General features: G+C 40.1%; 1 protein-coding gene and 1 long non-coding RNA gene across 2 annotated transcripts in view; both read left to right on the forward strand.

Moving 5' to 3' along the window:
• Nucleotides 1–9025, forward strand: part of LOC124139596 (lysosome membrane protein 2-like) — a 29236-nt gene extending 20211 nt beyond the window's left edge. The window contains exons 9-13 of the mRNA XM_046506772.2: nt 1914–2032; nt 3717–3790; nt 5120–5171; nt 5899–6057; nt 8311–9025. Coding sequence (XP_046362728.2) covers nt 1914–2032; nt 3717–3790; nt 5120–5171; nt 5899–6057; nt 8311–8364 — 458 coding nt within the window. The 3' untranslated portion in view covers nt 8365–9025. The remainder of the gene's footprint in view (nt 1–1913; nt 2033–3716; nt 3791–5119; nt 5172–5898; nt 6058–8310) is intronic.
• A 495-nt stretch (nt 9026–9520) lies between these two features.
• LOC125376122 lies at nt 9521–13643 on the forward strand. The gene is made up of 2 exons (XR_007219035.1): nt 9521–13222; nt 13307–13643. It is a non-coding gene; the product is annotated as an uncharacterized LOC125376122 (long non-coding RNA).
• Nucleotides 13644–18213: the final 4570 nt, after the last annotated feature.

Below are 18213 nucleotides of genomic sequence, written 5' to 3' on the forward strand. Positions count from 1 at the left end.
GTCTTATATGGAATCGCCTACTATTCATTTAATGGAAGTATTATCATTTGTCAAGTGAGATATGTTAGATTTATTAGAATCTATTATGCAAACAAAGTGCTGATGGTCCTTGTTTTATATTATCCCGGTGTTCTAAGTCTATTTCTTCAGGGGGCACGGGTGGCCCAGTCGTCTAAGGCGCCGCGATTTGCTGTGCAGAATTGTGTCCCTTGGGCACACCAGAAACCTATGATTGTGGGTTCGAATCCCGATTATGTTTCTAGGTTTGTCAGCACCATACCCATGCTCGTGGGTTTCACTGAAGTGGTAAACGTCCAAGACCTGCATCACTTCGGGCTTTCCTCCCACATTAAGCTGACACACAGCGATATAACTGTAATACTGTTAAAAGCGGCGTTAAATCCAACTCACTCACTCACTCACACTATTTCTTCATGTTGTATTTTGCCTAGTAATGGGATAGTGTTTTCAGATTTCACAGGTAGGATAATAAAATCAGATTTGAATGAGATGTGTTCAAAGTCTGTATGAAATGTCAGCAAAAATTCCCAAATGGGACAAAATTTCTCTTCTCATGTTATGTTAGTAATGTGATGGCTTGGTCAAGGCGACTTGTGTTTAGTGATAACAGGACTAGCTGAAGAGGCTTCAATGCTCAATTTAACATTATTACATTGAATTCAATTTGAAAATACAATACCACAGAAATTGAGAAAATATGACTAGTGTACCAAGGTTACATATACTTAAATGTGAATGCTAGGTAAATTCCTGTAACTTAAATACTGTTCATATAAGGGTAATGCTATTTTTCAGGGCATTATCATTTGCAAAAGCCCGAGGTCTTTCATTAACTGCCCGACGAAGGAGCTTCTGCAAATGATAATGCCCTGAAAAATAGCGCTACCGTTATTATAGCTAAAATGGATGGAATTTGTTATCAAATAAAAAGAAACAACAATATCGGTTTTGAAACATTTACTGCAATCAACGCGAATGTCACTGACCCACTTTTACAAGTATGGAAATGTCATAGAACAAACCAGATGACGTCACTATTGAACGTGACGTCACCTATCCCTATCCTATGATGTCACCTAAAAACGGGTGTGATAATGTCCCGTCGTCAAGGAATATGAGGGCATTATTATACAGTGGCCCACTCATTTCTGATAACATGCGGACGGTTTAATGATAATTCTATCCATTTTAGCTATAATATAGAATACTAAACGAGCTCTCGTGTGTTGGTATTACGCGGGAGCAAGTTTGGTATTTTATTTATCACTTGCCATTTATAACTTTTTTAGAATTTCACTCTGGTGTATGAATAGATGATCCACAACATAATCAAATTGAGTTTATTAACAGAGTAATATGTTAAACGTTGACACATATTAATTTAATACCATACAACGGCCCACCATTAGAATTCAGGGATCCATTCTACAAAGTTATCGTATCACTAAGGTTATCATATGGTAACTCAAATACTTTAACAAAAACCTACGACTGTTGTTGCGCAACAATACGATCGCCTTGTTGAAAGTCTACAATCACGTCACAATACCCGATGACGTAATTTGGGGAATTTTGTTGCAAGATCCACTGGCGACACAGTGTCATGTGATGTCAGCCTAGCAACAGGGTTGCTGGGGTCATTGAGCTTAAACAAGCTCCTCTCAGTGATCTAGCATCTCCTCACGCAATGTCGTTGAATAAGCCAAGGGATGTTGGGAGTTTCCAATATTTGTTAGTGAACCAGTTCCCGCAGTACATAAGCACGCGTTTTGGTATTACACAATGTGTAATACAGCTATATGTTTATTAAACGGGTGGTCTCTTCACGGGCAAGTAATAAAAAGTGTTATTAAACTCAACTCAATCACTACTTTGCTTGTTTGTGGGATCAGGAGCGCCTGTGGTGATGTCACAACCTCACTTCCTGGCTGCCGACCAATCAGTGATCAATGGCGTGGAGGGCATGCACCCAATGAGAGCTGAGCATCAGACGTTTGTGGATGTAGAGCCGGTATGTTGCAACTTTTCCTCCACATAAGGCTTAAAAAATAAAAGAAATTGGTTCTCAGGCAATGGCGGTATTTTTTTAATATTTTTTTTGTTATACAAACAAGTAAGTAACCAAATAAACAATTGTGTAAGCAAATAAACAGTTGTGTACAATCAACCTGGGAAAGGGCCTCCCTACATAAATGTATTCCTTGATGTTTCTTATACTGGAATACAGTATTTGACTACCATTGTACTTGGAATATTTATAGATTTTTTTGTTTTGTTTTTTAAAATGGAAATAAAAATGAAACTTGTAGTGCCTGAGAACCAAGACTATTATTTCTTTTAGGCTTAACAATAAGGCCACACTTTTTGGGGTTTACAGATATTTGGGTAACCAACCAGTATAACCAGATGAAAACTAAATTTGTGTTGCTGAATGTGTTCCTATATTTGGCATGTGGTATGGGTCGCTCTATGGGTTTATTTATTAATAAATGCTTAGGGGTGATATTATTTTTTTGTCTAGGTTCTGTTCCACAAAGCGATTGTAGCGCTAAGGAACTGGTTATTTATTGCAAGCCACAAAAGGAGCATCAGATGTTTTTGATGCTGAAAATAATGACCCTCCCCTAATGCTTGTCATATTATGGGATGATCCTCCCCATATCCTTGTGTAGTTTTTAATCACCCTCCCTGAAAAGATAACATGCAAAAGCACATTTTTTCATAGCATTTCCCATATATTTGTATTGTTTATGACCTTTCCCGAGCAATTGCCTAATGTTTGGGTGAGACCGCCTCCGTGGTCTAGTGGTAGAGCGTCCGTCCAGAGCGTGGTAGGTCCGGGGTTCGATCCCCGGCCGCGTCATACCAAAAGACGTCAAAAGTTGACACTTTTTGTTACCCTGTCTGGCGCTGGGCATTAAGGAGCTAAAACAAGGACACGGGTCAGGATCCTGTGTCTGAGTGGGGTATTCATGCTAAACTGAGGCATGGTACCTCAGTGGGCTAGCACTATAAATCGGCATCAGTCAGGACTAGTACAAGCAGCCACACACACACACACGTGCATGCACTTTGCTATATAAGCGTGATAATCTTGGGCGCCACGTTAAACCCCATTTCACCTCACCCCTTATGTTTCATGTTTGGGTGACCCTCCCGTGATTCCCTCTGGCCCATCCCCCTATACTATATGATCACATCTTAGACTTATATCTGTTCTAGCACTACAGTCACTTTGGTATGTAGTTCTGATGATTTCCAAATGTAATTGTGGCTATGTAACCCATGCCCTCCCCAGTCTTTGCTTGATAAGGATACTAGCATCGGTACCGAAATGTCACATTGAAAGTTTTGGAAGTTGAAATGATAACCCTACCTTCATTGACACTGCATCTTCTATATACCACTTGAAGACTCTATTAGCTTGAAGATCCGGGGTAGAATAGGTCTTCAGCTACCCATGCTTTCCGTAAAAGGCGACTATGCTTGTCGTATTATTAGGTGGTCAGGCTCGCTGACTTGGTTGATGCATGTAATCGATCCCAACTGCGTGGATTGATGCTCATGATGTCAATCACTGGATTGTCTGGTCCAGACTGGATTATTAGCTGGAATATTGCTGAGTGCGGCGTTAAACAACAAACAAACAAACAAACAAACAATGATAACACCTGTTACATTCTGTTGTCCTCCAGATGACAGGGGTAGCCATGAATGTGGCCAAGAAACTTCAGATCAACGTCTATGTGGAGCCAGTCAGGCATATCAAGTAAGTCGGGATCTGTCCTTTTGGCTAGCCAGTGGTCAACTGTCCCTTTGATCCATGAAATGTGGCTGGACTGGCTTATTCAAGGGCTGTCAGTCCCTGCGCCCAGTAGAAATTACTTGTATTATGTAACTACGACCATGACTACACTATGCACAGTCCAATCAAAATCTGTACTAGACATTCGGTTTGTAAACAACATGGATTTCAACGTGCAGATTTCGGTCAACTGCATGAATCGCAAGGCATGTGTACCGTCAACTGGGCATTGACAGATATTTTTCAAATCTTTTCATGTTTTCAATCAAGGTACTCACGTGATTAGATGAACTTAGCGAAGTAAGACCCTTTTTAGTACAATATTGATTTTGCAATATATTTTGTGATATGAAAGGTGGAATAAAATGGAGTGACATAGAAGGGACATAACTCGTAATAGTCACTGGTGGTGCTACAATCAACCCAAGAAATTCCAGACCCATGAAGATTCCGGGGTAGAATAGGTCTTCAGCAACCCATGCTTGCCGTAAAAGGTGATTATGCTTGTCGTAAGAGGCGACTAACGGGATCGGGTGGTCAGGCTCGCTGACTTGGTTGATACATGTCATCGATCTCAATTGCATGGATTGATGCTAATGATATCAATCCTTGGATTGTCTGGTCCAAACTCGATTATTTACAGACTGCCGTCATATAGCTGGAATATTGCTGAGTGTGGCGTTAAACAACAACCAACCAACCAACCCAGAAATTCCAGCCCCGTCTGGCAAGGGTGGAAACTGGACTTTTACAGTCAGTTAGCTCCCTTACTTCGGGAAGATGAGCCCATATGGGGTTGTCAATGCTAGATTGACGAAAATCAATCATTGACACCCTCAAGTTTGAAGTGATGTGTAGAGAAGGAAGTCACAAGGCTGTGGCACTTTCTGCATGAGAAATATTCACCTGATGATGAAGGAGTAAGCATATACTCTGAAACGTTGTGTTCCTCATAATAATGAAGCTGACATCCATATATTCTCTTCCTTATGAGGTTCTGGTGTCTCCCGCCGTGATATTGCTGGAATATTGCTAAAAGCGGCGTAAAACCATACTCACTCACTCACTCACTCACTCTGCCTTATGAGAAATAATGCCGACATCATCTGAGTGCTGATTGGTCGGGCACTTGATTCGGTGGTTAAATACAGCAACTACACTGCAAATCATGTGTGATGGAGAAATGTCATCTATTCAAACCCGTGAAGTATTGTCGATGACCTGATTACACTTGACAGGTTGCTGTGGGGGAGGTGGAACATGATTTAATACTGTCTGTGTTTTCTTTTACAGAGAGACAGAGAAGATAACGCCTGTGTTCCTACCTATTCTCTGGATCAACGAGGTATTGTTACCTCCATTTTGTTTCATATTAATTAAATCATATTAATCACATAAGGTCAGACTTTTTAAATCATTTTGTTAAAAAATTTGCCGACTCCAAAAAATGTGAAGTATATAAATGAAAAGCAGTGTTCTTTTTCATTTTGCTGACCAGAAATGTTTTAAGTGAAAAGTAAAATGAATATGCCTTGCAATAATTTAAATAATTGATTTTTTATATATTTAGCAGTTAATACTCTATCTTGAGGGGACACTTTTGGCCCAGCCATCTTAGGTTCCACAATTTGCTGTACAGAGTTGCATTGCACAGAAACGCTTCCCAGATTTGACCTGATTATAGTAATAGGTTTATCAGCAACATCCTCGTCCTTGTGGGTTTCACCAGAGTGGTAAACGTTAAGACCTGCATCACTTCTTGCTTTCATCCCACCTTATGCGGATACAAAACCAAAGTCACTCACTCACTCATTCTCTATCGCTGAATGTCCTGCAGATGGTCTGCTACTGCTAATCTGTCTCATTCTGTAAATGGGGGCGGTCGGGTAGCCTAGTGGTTAAAGCGTTCGCTTGTCACGCCGAAGACCCAGGTTCGATTCCCGACATGGGTACAATGTGTGAAGCCCATTTCTGGTGTCCCCTGCCGTGATATTGCTAAAAGCGGCGTAAAACCATACTCACTCACTCACTCATTCTGTAAATGATAAATAATGAAATAACTGAAATTGCAGAGTGCTGCTATTGATGATAAAACTGCAAGGAAGTTCCGAGACAAAGTCCAAGAACCAATCAAAATCACAGAGGCTGTGCAGTATGGCTTGATTACTTTGGGAGCCTTCATCCTGATCTGCGTCATCGTCATCTTCATCCGGAGAACCATGTGTGGGAATGTGAGTACACAGGGCAGTTAGGAGATAAACCTTTCTTTTATTGTTGTTTAATGCTGCACTCGGCAATGTTCCATTTATATGACGGTGGTCTGTAAGTAATCAAGTCTGACAATCCAGTGATGTACATCATGAGCATCAACCTACGCAATTGGGATCGATGACATGCATCAACCAAGTCAGCGAGCCTGACCACCCGATCCCGTTAGTCGCCTCATACGACAAGCATAGTCGCCTTTTACGGCAAGCATGGGTAGCTGAAGACCTATTCTACCCCAGATCTTCACAGGTCCGGTGTTATTCAAGCTAATAGAGTCTTTAAGTGGCCTATAGATGTAGTGTCAATGAAGGGAGGGTCATCGTTTCAACTTCTTTATTTTTCAATGTGACTTTTCGGTACCAATGCTAGTATCCTTATCAAGCAATAACTGGGTAGGGCATGGGTTACATTGCCACAATTCCATCTGGAAATAATCAAAAACTACACACCAAAGTGACTGTAGTGCTAGAACAGACATAAGTCAACCAGGTTAGTGAGCCTGACCATTCGATCCCGTTAGTCGCCTCTTACGATGACAAATAGAGATATGAGCTTGTTTGTTGTTTTATAAATGAGATAGTCAGCATTATTACATCTAAATCACTGTGGCCTGTAAAGAACCGATCCTGGACCAGGCAAACCAGTGGTTGATATTAAGAGCAACATTCCATACTGTCTCGTTACAAACTTTTGGGCCTGTTAGGATTCCAAGGAAAGAATGAAGCCTTGACATATCACCTCCCATTTATTGTGAGAGATGACACAAAGATGTTTTATATTACCATGACATTTGTTATTACCCATAAGGGCATGGATATCATATTCCCGAGGCAAGAGAGTTCACTGACTATAACAGTCCAGTTACCACCCTTGCCGAACTAGGCTGGTATTATGGAGTTACATTTTGGCTGTACAAATGAATCTATGCATAGTCAAATCAAAATCGCGCACCAAAATCGAAATCCGGTTCGTAAACTGTCGTGCAGATTTCTGTCGATTGCAGGATTTGCAAAGCATGTGCACCGCCAACTCGTTGTCAACAGATATTTTCCAAACCTTTTTATGTTTTTGATCAAGGTGATTTGTTGCACTTCGCCTTGTAAGACGCGTTATATCACAATATAGATCTTGATTATCGATCAGATTCTGTCGACTTGGCACCGCCATTTTTTTAAAAACAAATGCAAGTGATGGAATCGGATTGGTCCATAGGAGAGGCTCAGAAGGGACATAACTCATAATAACCACTGATGGCTCTACGATTGAGCCCTGGAATTCCAGCCTAGTATGGCAAGGGTCAGTTAACTAACTCTCTTGCCCCAGGAAGATGGCCTAGTTTGGCAAGGATGGAAACTGGACTTTAAAGTCAGTTCATTCTCTTGCCTCAGGAAGATGGCCTAGTTCGGCAAGGGCGGAAACAGGACTTTAAAGTCAGTTAACTCTCTTGCCTCAGGAAGATGGCCTAGTTCGGCAAGGGCGGAAACTGGACTTTAAAGTCAGTTAACTCTCTTGCCCCAGGAAGATGGCCTAGTTCGGCAAGGGCGGAAACTGGACTTTAAAGTCAGTTCACTCTCTTGCCTCTTGCATGGATATAGGTCAAATCATTTTCTGTAATTTACACTTCGCATTATAAGAGTTGTCCCATTGTTTTCATTGTTTGTGAACAGGCCCATACCCAAGATTATCACATGAATGCATTGTTGCGAATATTTGAAGATGAACGGTCAGAACGCATTTGTTGTTCATGACGATTTTATGTGACATTGTTCAAACAATAAAGTAACTGAGCTTATGCCTCCATTTGAGTTCAGGAAACCCACATTTTGTTCATTATCTCAGAAAAAAGATGGTTATATTAAAAATAATTGGCTATTCAGAATTATGAATTATCGCACGAAGGCTTGGAACTTCCGAATTAATTCCCTCTGGACAGATAATCCAAACTTCCTCCTTGCTGATAGGTTATCCTCAAAATGTTTCCTACAGGAGAATGAAATATGATCCATCTCATCCTTAGGGTGGGGAATGGAGTTAAGAAGGTTTTGAGTGACCTTCATTCAAGGTCAAGGTCACTAGATGTCATTTGTAAGATATTCTGCTTCTTTGTATGGCGAAGCAAACCCCTACATTGGTGTGACATGTTTCTAAGAACTCACACTCTGTCACATACTTTTTAGTCCAATGTATTAGATGACATTTCTTGATATTCTTTCCAGAATGACATCCACCTTCAAGACCTTAGTGGAGAAAGAGATCCTCTCCTGAACTAGTTGAAGACGTGAGCCACTTGAAGCAGCTCCCCAGTGTCCTACTCCACAGTTTACATGAAGACCACCGACAGACTTCACTCCTATGGACATCCGTGGGTGGTGGAGCTCTCAGCTTTGAGTTGATTCTCAACAAACTTGCCGAACTCTTTTCTGAGACAGATTTTGTTCATCAGAATGCTGTTCTGAGGAAACATCAAAGGAAACATGAAATGTTTCCCTTTCATCTGAAGAAAACGAAACACCAAGCAATATTCAATTTAAGAGATCAAAAGTTGTTATGGAATATTTATTACGTATGTACATCAGTCCGAGTGATATAAAATAGATCAGAGATATATGCTAGGCTAAAGCAAAAATATAACTGTTTCTGGTGTTCTGATGGAACTATTTCTTGCGCTGCAGAGTGTCAGTCCATTCACTGGTACTGTTGTATCATCAGAACTAAGTTATCAGATCTGTGTACATTTAGCCACATTATTTTGTTATTTTAAACTTCATGCTGCCCGTTAGCTTTCAAATGGTTAAATCTATAGGTATCCTAGCTGTGAATACAGCATATTTATCTCCCAATTGGGAGCAACCTTCATAAGTGTCAAGCAAAAGGAGAACACTCGCCTGCCTATAATTCAAATGCATGTCAATGAAGAAACAGTTATCTATTTGTTTGGCCTTGGTTGTTTAATGCTTCTGATCATGCCTGACTAGAGGCAAGATAGACCTGTGTTAACACTTGTGGCTGTTCAACTGTTCAGCAATATTTATTACATCTTCCCGAGGCAAGAGAGTTAACTGACTTTAAAAGTCCAGTTTCCACCCTTGCCGAACTAGGCTGGTATTATGGAGTTACATTTTGGCTGGACTAACGAATCTATGCATAGTCCAATCACAATCGCGCACCGAAATAGAAATCCAGTTCGTAAACTGTCGTGCAGATTTCGGTCAATTGCATGATTTGCACAGCATGTACACTGTACAAATCTTTTCAAGTTTTTAATCAAGGTGCTCACAAGATTTGACACACCTTTCGATGTAAGACCCGTTGATTGTCGATCAGATCGTCTTGTCTGGGCGCCGCCATTTTGTTTGAAGCAAATGCAAGTGATACGAGAGGTGGAATCTGATTGGTCCATAGGAGAGGCATAGAAGGGACATAACTCATAACAGCCACTGGTGGCGCTTTAATCAAGCCCAGGAATTCCAGCCTAGTTCGGCAAGGTGGAAATTGGACTTTTCAAGTCAGTTAACTCTCTTGCCTTTGGAAGATGTATTTATTGAAGTATGTGTCTTTTGTCATAAGACATGCACTGCTTCTCATTACATTGTCTTTCAAAGCAAATATTTTGAGAACAGTTTCTCTGAAACATGGTGAAGATTCTCAAACATGACAACATCATTCATCAAACCTACCTGTCATGCTGGCATTTCAAGTGAAATATAGTCAAGTCCCGTTAATACGACATCGATGGTTGCATATGATTATGTCGGATTAACGATTATGTCGGATAAACCAAATTAAGCAGTATCAACGTTCTTGATCGAAAATCAGACAGCTACCCGGTACAGGATAGATAACGATTCAAACATGCAATAAAAAAACATAAAATAAATATCCATATTGTTATGTTACATTGTTAGCGTAATATGTTTTCTAATAATGCAACCTCTTAAGTTAAATACAAAACAACTATTACGGACTGTATGACTTATTCAAAATATTTTAAAAAGCATATTCTGGGATGGAACTCGCAACTTTGAAACTGGTACCGCAAAGCTTAGAAAGCTGCTTTCTAAGTGGCTAACATTGACTTCCTGTTAGTCATTTCATTGGTAGGTCAGGTAGGTAGGTAATATGCAGCTACCAGCCGATTCGTCTCGCATCAGAACACAGGCTGTGCACTCGCGGGCAGATGACCACGGAGTACGCTGATCACTGTGTCCTATTAAAGAGACTGATTAATGAGTAATTTCGGTAATTCGTTGCAAATTACATGTGTCGGAGTCGGAGTGCGAGACTGACTGATTAACTGGTCTCAGTAGCACTGATTTAATCGATTCCCATCATTAGTGTCGGATAAAGTCGATTGTTGGATTAACGAGTGTCGGATTAACGAGTGTCGGATTAACGAGACTTGACTGTATCTTACATTTTGTAGCATACGAAAGAGGCTCCCTACCCTCAATAGTTTCTGTTGCCTTGTAACCAATTGGTTGAATATTTTCAACTGCTTTGAAAAAGCTTTGATTAACGAAATGTTATCTTATCATAAAATAAACAGAAGTATGAAGCATGATAATAACAATAACAAAACAACAACAATAACATCATGTCCAGTACACTGACATTGTTACCCTGGTCAGTGGATCAGCGTGCAGTCCCATTGCATTCTCAGCTCCATGGGGAGTATGCAACCAATGCTGCCTGTACGGTGCTGGAAGATTCAACAGTCACATGACCATCTCATCTACATCCTCACCCATTTGCTGCCTGTTGAGAGGAACATTTCGATCAAAGACTGCATGGCATATAAATAAGTGCTTTGAGGTTGTGTCCATATCTGTGATATTCATGGGTTGGAACAGTGTCAATGTGCATTTTGAAAGTACAAATATTACCTTCTTGACTTTTTGTAAGAATAATATTTTCTCTTATCTAATTAGTGAGTGAGTGAGTATGGTTTTACGCCGCTTTTAGCAATAGCCAGCAATATCACAGCGGGGGACACCAGAAATGGGCTTCACACATTGTACCCATGTCGGGAATCGAACCAGGGTCTTCGGCGTGACAAGCGAACGCTTTGACCACTAGGCTACCTGACAGCCCCCACCATAATAAATTACTTACACTCACTATTTGCATTCCCTGAACTTGTTGACTTGATGAAATAGTCCATATGCATAGTCTACCAACTATTCGCACTTCATGTGAATCGGATCTGTCGAAAATTAATGTACACAGATTCCTTGAACAGTTTATTTTTGAAATTTCAAACGAATATTAAATGACTCCCACCTCTCTTTAAGAAAAAAACCAACATGAGAGTAACCACAATTCTCTTGCTCAATACTGATTACTTCTCCATCTGTTGTGAAGTGTGGAAGTGATCTGTTATGAAATTATGAATACCCCCATGGGGGTATGTTAATTTTTGAGAATAATTGATACTATCAGTTTGATAAATGCGAGACATGTTTTTGTTTATGCTAAAAAATCCTGTTATCACTTTTAATTCAGTGTTTCAAGAATAAGTAATTTGATTAACTTTCTTGCAAAGAAATAATCATATCGAATATTTATTATTTTTTGAGACTTGGAAATGTTTTAAATAAATATCAGTTGTATGTGTTCCTAATAGAACTTTCTATATTTAGAGTGTTTGGGGCTGAACATTTGATAATCTTGGGGGAATTGTGATTTTTAAAAATCTTACCAGTAATTTGTTCCAGAAAATACTTAAAGTATTAAATGGTCCTTCCCTAACTTTTATTAGAACTATGAAATTATTTCAATTTTTAATCCTGTTCAACAAGAACAAAATTGAGGTTTCATTATTAAGAGTAATTGTGTATAATTTATGAGATATTAATTCCAGACACATTCATACACCAATATTCACTTATCTCAATGTTCAGTTTTACAGTTACCATGGTTACAAACATAATTCCGTCCTGTGATGTTAAAGGTCATTCCGGTGCAGTGATTGTTGTTGCAGAATTGTACCATTGGAAGTGTGATAAAGCCTTCAATATCCTGGAAAGGTTCATATGAAGAAATGATATGTGGACTGACATTCCCATGCTATTTTTGACTATTTTCTGTATATGTTGTGCCTTGTTGCTATGTCTGCCTTGACGACTTCTGTGATTTTTTGGTATATATTTGGCATTTGAATTACAGTGTATAAAAGTGACTGTTTTGCCCTATCTTGGCAATTTTCGTTAGTTATTGAACACATTGTGAATGGTTTCCAATATACAGTTGAAGTCTATTAAGTGGAGTCGAAAATGTCTACTTGTTCAGAATTCTCCTTATCAAACATGGAGGCCTCCCACTATTTCAAGTTGTGGAATATATTCACAACTGTGAGTTGAATGTTTTTTAACACATTCCACATGTTAATAAACGTGATTTTTAGTTTATTCATTGACTGGGGAGCATGGGTGAACCTGCCATCCCTATGTATTGCAATTTGATGTGCAGAGTTGCTTCCCTTGGGGCTGCCAGAAGCCTATGATCTTGCACCAGTGTTTCAGTGTCCTGCTTGAGAACCAATCGTGTTTATGTTTGTGTAAGTGATACTATGTGGTTTTTGGAAGGAAATCTTATTGATGATATTTCAATATTTCAGTTCTCCACATATTTATCATGGCTGGTGTAATGTGTGGAGATATAACTTTCTTGGTGAGCGACATATGAATATTGCTTTATAACAAACAGAAAGATCATGTGCAGATTCAGTGATTCATCAGTTCATTAATTGATATGAGAACCGGGATTATTCTGTGGGTACAGAATGAAGGTTACAATGAAGTCACAATATTGTTGTTGCAGTTGATTCTGATCCAGGAATATACTGGCCATTCTGAATGTGCATTTTAACAAGTACACCTGACACAACTGTAGGTCATTATGCAAAAGTATTGAGAAATGCTATATCAACCGTAACATTGTTTTAGTAGGAGAAATCACTCAAATCTTTTGATATCTGCATTACATATGGAACTACCCCAAACTTTTGGTACTCAGAGCTATTGCGGTTGTGATGTTGCGAGCTGTTGCTGTTGTGAGGTTGCAAGCTGTTGCTATAGTGATGTTGTCAGCTGTTGCTATGGTGAGGTTGAGAGTTGTTGCTATTGTGAGGTTGCAAGCTGTTGCTATAGTGATGTCAGCTGTTGCTATGGTGAGGTTGAGAGCTGTTGCTATGGTGAGGTCGAGACCTGTGAGGTTGCAAGCTGTTGCTATAGTGATGTTGTCAGCTGTTGCTATGGTGAGGTTGAGAGCTGTTTCTATTGTGAGGTTGCATGCTGTTGCTGTAGTGACTTTGTCAGCTGTTGCTATGGTGAGGTTGAGAGCTGTTGCTATGGTGAGGTTGACAGCTGTTGCTGTAGTGACTTTGTCAGCTGTTGCTATGGTGAGGTTGAGAGCTGTTGCTATGGTGAGGTTGAGAGCTGTTGCTATGGTGAGGTTGACAGCTGTATGTTTATGATCCCTCTGTGTTGGCAGTACACTGAAGACAGGATCAACAGATTTCAACTGGTTTATCTTGCCCTTAGAAAAAGGACAAAAAATAGCACCTGTACTCCAGCTTCTCCAAGATATGGTGAACACATGGTTCACTGGATCATGGCTACTGCTGGTTTGTGGATGGTGTGTGTGAGTGATGGTGTGTGTGAGTGATGGTTGGTTGTGGTGATGGTGTGTGTGAGAGATGGTTGGTTGAGGTGATGGTGTGTGTGAGTGATGATGGTGTGAGTTTGTGGTGATGGTGTGTGTGGTTGATGGTTGGTTGAGGTGATGGTGTGTGTGGTTGATGGTTGGTTGAGGTGATGGTGTGTGTGAGTGATGATGGTGTGAGGTGATGGTGTGTGTGAGTGATGGTGTGTGTAAGTGATGATGGTGTGTGTGAGTGATGGTTGGTTGAGGTGATGGTGTGTGTAAGTGATGGTGTGTGTGAGTGATGGTTGGTGTGAGTGATGATGGTGAGTATGAGTGATGGTTGGTTGAGGTGATGGTTGGTTGTGGTGATGGTGTGTGTGAGTGATGGTGTGTGTGTGGTGATGGTGTGTGTGAGTGATGATGGTGTGTGTGAGTGATGGTTGGTTGAGGTGATGGTTGGTGTGTGTACTGGCGTGGGAAGGATGTTGTACTGTAAGGAGGATTAAAGCATTAAAGTGATATGAAAAGGAACATCCTGACTTAATGATATGTATTCTTTAAAATATATTTTTATTTCAGCATTGTTATCATTTTAGGCTAAAAAAAAAAATAGTCTTGGTTCTCAGGCCCTGCCCGCATCATCATAAAGTTGGCTGCACGTTTTGTTTTTATTTCCATTTTTAAAAACAAAAAAGAAATCCTTAAGTCCAACAGTAGTCAAATACTGTATTTAAGTATTTTACTAATCAAGGAATATATTTATGTAGGGAAGGCCAGGCTCTTTCCAAGGTTGGTTGTGCACAACTGCTTATTTGGTTACACATCTGTTTATTTGGTAACCTACTAGTTTCAACAACAAAAAAGGGGAAAAAAACCCATGCCTGCCTGCACTATATTTTCAAAAAACATTGCCTGAGAACCAATTCTTTTATTTTTTTAAGTCTTAAAGTTTCTTTGAAGTTTGTCCTCATAATAACTTTCATTTAAGTTGCTTTTCACTTTCAAGTTTGTTTATTATTTGCTGATATCTTTTGATTAACTTGCATTTTGAAATGGGAATATTGCTTGAAAACAGGGTCATGTCAGTTGAAGGGTGATTGAAGGTTGGTTAATATTGATTTGGCTGAACATTTTAAGCATGTTCAGTCTTTGAATGAATTGTGCAGATTAAGTTAAATGGCTTGTTATTTTTCTTCATCTTTGGTTCCAATATTTACATGGATCACAGGGTTGGACCTGGCTATGGCTCACAAGGTTGGCCCTGGCTATGGTACATAGGGTTGGACCTGGCCATGGCTCACAGGGTTGGACCTGGCTATGGCTCACAGGGTTGGACCTGGCTATGGTACACAGGGTTGGACCTGGCTATGGTACACAGGGTTGGACCTGGCAATGGTACACAGGGTTGGACCTGGCTATGGTACACAGGGTTGGACCTGGCTATGGTACACAGGGTTGGACCTGGCAATGGTACACAGGGTTGGACCTGGCTATGGTACACAGGGTTGGACCTGGCAATGGTACACAGGGTTGGACCTGGCTGTGGTGCACAGGGTTGACCTGGCAATGGTGCACAGGGTTGGACCTGGCTATGGTACACAGGGTTGGACCTGGCTATGGTACACAGGGTTGGACCTGGCTATGGTATACAGGGTTGGACCTGGCTATGGCTCACAGGGTTGGACCTGGCTATGGTACACAGGGTTGGACCTGGCTGTGGTGCACAGGGTTGGACCTGGCTGGGTTGGAATAGCTACCTGCTATTTGAACAATTAGGCTGCCTGACCTTTTTTAATGTTTCTCAGGCACACTTGTCTTAAAAGTCATTTGGCTTGTAGAACTTTTTTCTGTATGTTTTTGTCCCCACCAAGAGTGCCAATAAACAAAACTGGGTGTCGTTGTACAAAACAACCTTAGCACTAAGACTGTCGTAAGTCTGTCTGTGTTAAGGTATGGGAGTTACGATCACCTTAGCGCTAAGATCGCTTTGTACAAGGGCACCCTGGGCACACATTGAACTCGTCCCTTGAACACAATGTCAGTTGTCAAGTATTTTATTTCATAACAAAGTTTATCAGCCAAAACTGGCTCCCACAGGAGATAGGGCTTGGGTGAGATCAAGCGATATCTACATTTTAGATATCCTGCAATGAAATTGCATCACAATGCCTTGCAAACCATGACGTCACAATCAAATGACATCACTAATGGCTCTGCTGCTGAAGCTGTTAGCAGTACTTTCTACGTTTAAGACGCTGCTTATTACTGTCTACAAACTGAAAAAGTTGGAAGAATGACGTTGGATGATAAATAAAATCATCACTTATTGATTTATTTGATATCCAAGGACACTCGGGTGAGATTCTCAATATGCTTATAGAGGAAAATTGACAACTATTTTTCTATTGGCAATAACAATGACTGACAGACAGGATTCAAAGAGTCACACCAGTTCGGGAGGAATTGTTTAGCCTTGCCGAAAGTTTTCTTTGTTATCCATTGTTTGTATCTATCAGATGTGTGACTCTGCTTTTTTCCAAATTAGATGAGTGATGAAAAGTTGTCCGTTTTTGCAATTTAAACTTTTAAGGACTGTCAGGATGTATGCTTTACCATTTTTAAACATAATCATATAAACCAATGGTGGTCTCCTGAGTGAACGTTTTGTTCTGTTATGTTCTGTTCGCATGGTAAGGAGTCTTTTAACATGTCAAGATCTTTTTTGTTTAGTCTCTTCACAGAGAAGGAAACAAGTATGATATAAATTCATTTAATTTATTTTACAAATAAGACCAGACCAATTTTATTATTTTGCTGTATTATGGCTTGTATTGTTTCGAACTGATGTTTGACACTTCTCTGGCAATTATTCTGAGGGATAATACTGTTTCACTGGGTCCTGTTGACTACATGAATATATATTTGTTGAGTTTTATAGGCTATAGATGTAAGAAATATGCTGTCAAATCCTTTATCGAAGTCCTGTGGTCCAAACAAATAGTTTGATTTATTTGGTTTAGACACAGACGCATTTCACATTGAAAACATGACATTTCATTATCACAGGTAAGAGGCGACTAACGGGATCGGGTGGTCGGGTGGTCAGGCTCGCTGACTTGGTTGAAGCATGTCATTGATCCCAATTGCTATGATCGGTGTTCATGATATCAATCACTGGATTGCCTGGTCCAGACTCGTTTATGTACAGACCGCCGTCATATAGCTGGAATATTTCATTCAATATTGTGTGCGGGGTAAAACAACCAACCAACCAACCAACCAATCATTATCATGGAAGTGTGTTTGGTGTTCGTTTTATGAAGTTATTGTTTCTGTTACATGTTGCAAACAATTTGTTTTGAATGATATACTTAACACGAAGGGATTATATTCCCAAGTACAATGCTATTTTGGGGATGTTTATGCAAATGTTCAGGTTTGGTAAGCAGTGAAGTGCCTAACACATTGTTGCTTATTCTGAACTGTCAGACATCATATTCTGTTTTAGCTTGAGAGTTTGATGATATGAATAGATTATTATATGTCATTGTTTGAAAAATGAAATTTCCCGAGTGGCATCACAGAGTTCATCTGTACACGTTTACCAGTATTTAATTATATTCTTTTCATGTTTTCTTATATTCTGTATGAATAAAAATGTGTTTGAAATTAACTGACGACTTGTAAGAATGTTTGAATAATCAAACTCTTCCTCTTGGAGAACACAGGTTAAAATTGGTCCCCATTAATCTATGTAAGGCACATTTTGCTTCCTACTGTGAAGATCCTGGGTAGAATAGGTCTTCAGCAGTCCATGCTTGCTGTAAAAGGCGACTATGCTTGTTTTAAGAGGCGACTAAGGGGATCGGGTGGTCAGGCTCGATGACTTGATTGATGCATGTCATCCCAATTGCCTGGATCGATGCTCATGATGCCAATCACTGGGTTTTCTGGTCCAGACTCGAATATGTACAGACCGCTGTCATATAGCAGGAATCCGTTAGTAGCCATTTAGGACAAGCATAGCCGCCTTTTACAGCAAGCACGAGTTGCTGATGACCTATTCTACCATGGATCTTCAGGGGTCTCTACTGTATGTAACAGCTGTGGAAATCGTCCAAAATATGCGTCACTGTATGAACTGTAGCGTTCAATAAAATCAGATCTTTGTGGACACTCTCGCTACACAACTGTAACAAGATTGCGTATATACTGTGATGTAACTGAAATAAGGTATAAGGGATCCATCATTTAATATTCAGGATGTGCCTGGGATTACTGTTAGAGGCAGGACATATTTTCCGTCATTGCTTCAAAACACGTTATTTATTCTATGAAACAACGTTCACCCGCTGACTGTCAGCTCACGACTTATTGAGACATCATACTGAGCATCATTGTCTCGCATGGTGTCTTTTAGCAGAAGGCGTCAATTCAAACAAGGGGGTGGGTTAGTGAGTGAGTGAGTGAGTTGG

This window comes from Haliotis rufescens, unplaced genomic scaffold (assembly GCF_023055435.1).
Source record: "Haliotis rufescens isolate VD_foot unplaced genomic scaffold, xgHalRufe1.0.p SCAF_7, whole genome shotgun sequence".
Lineage (NCBI taxonomy): Eukaryota > Metazoa > Mollusca > Gastropoda > Lepetellida > Haliotidae > Haliotis > Haliotis rufescens.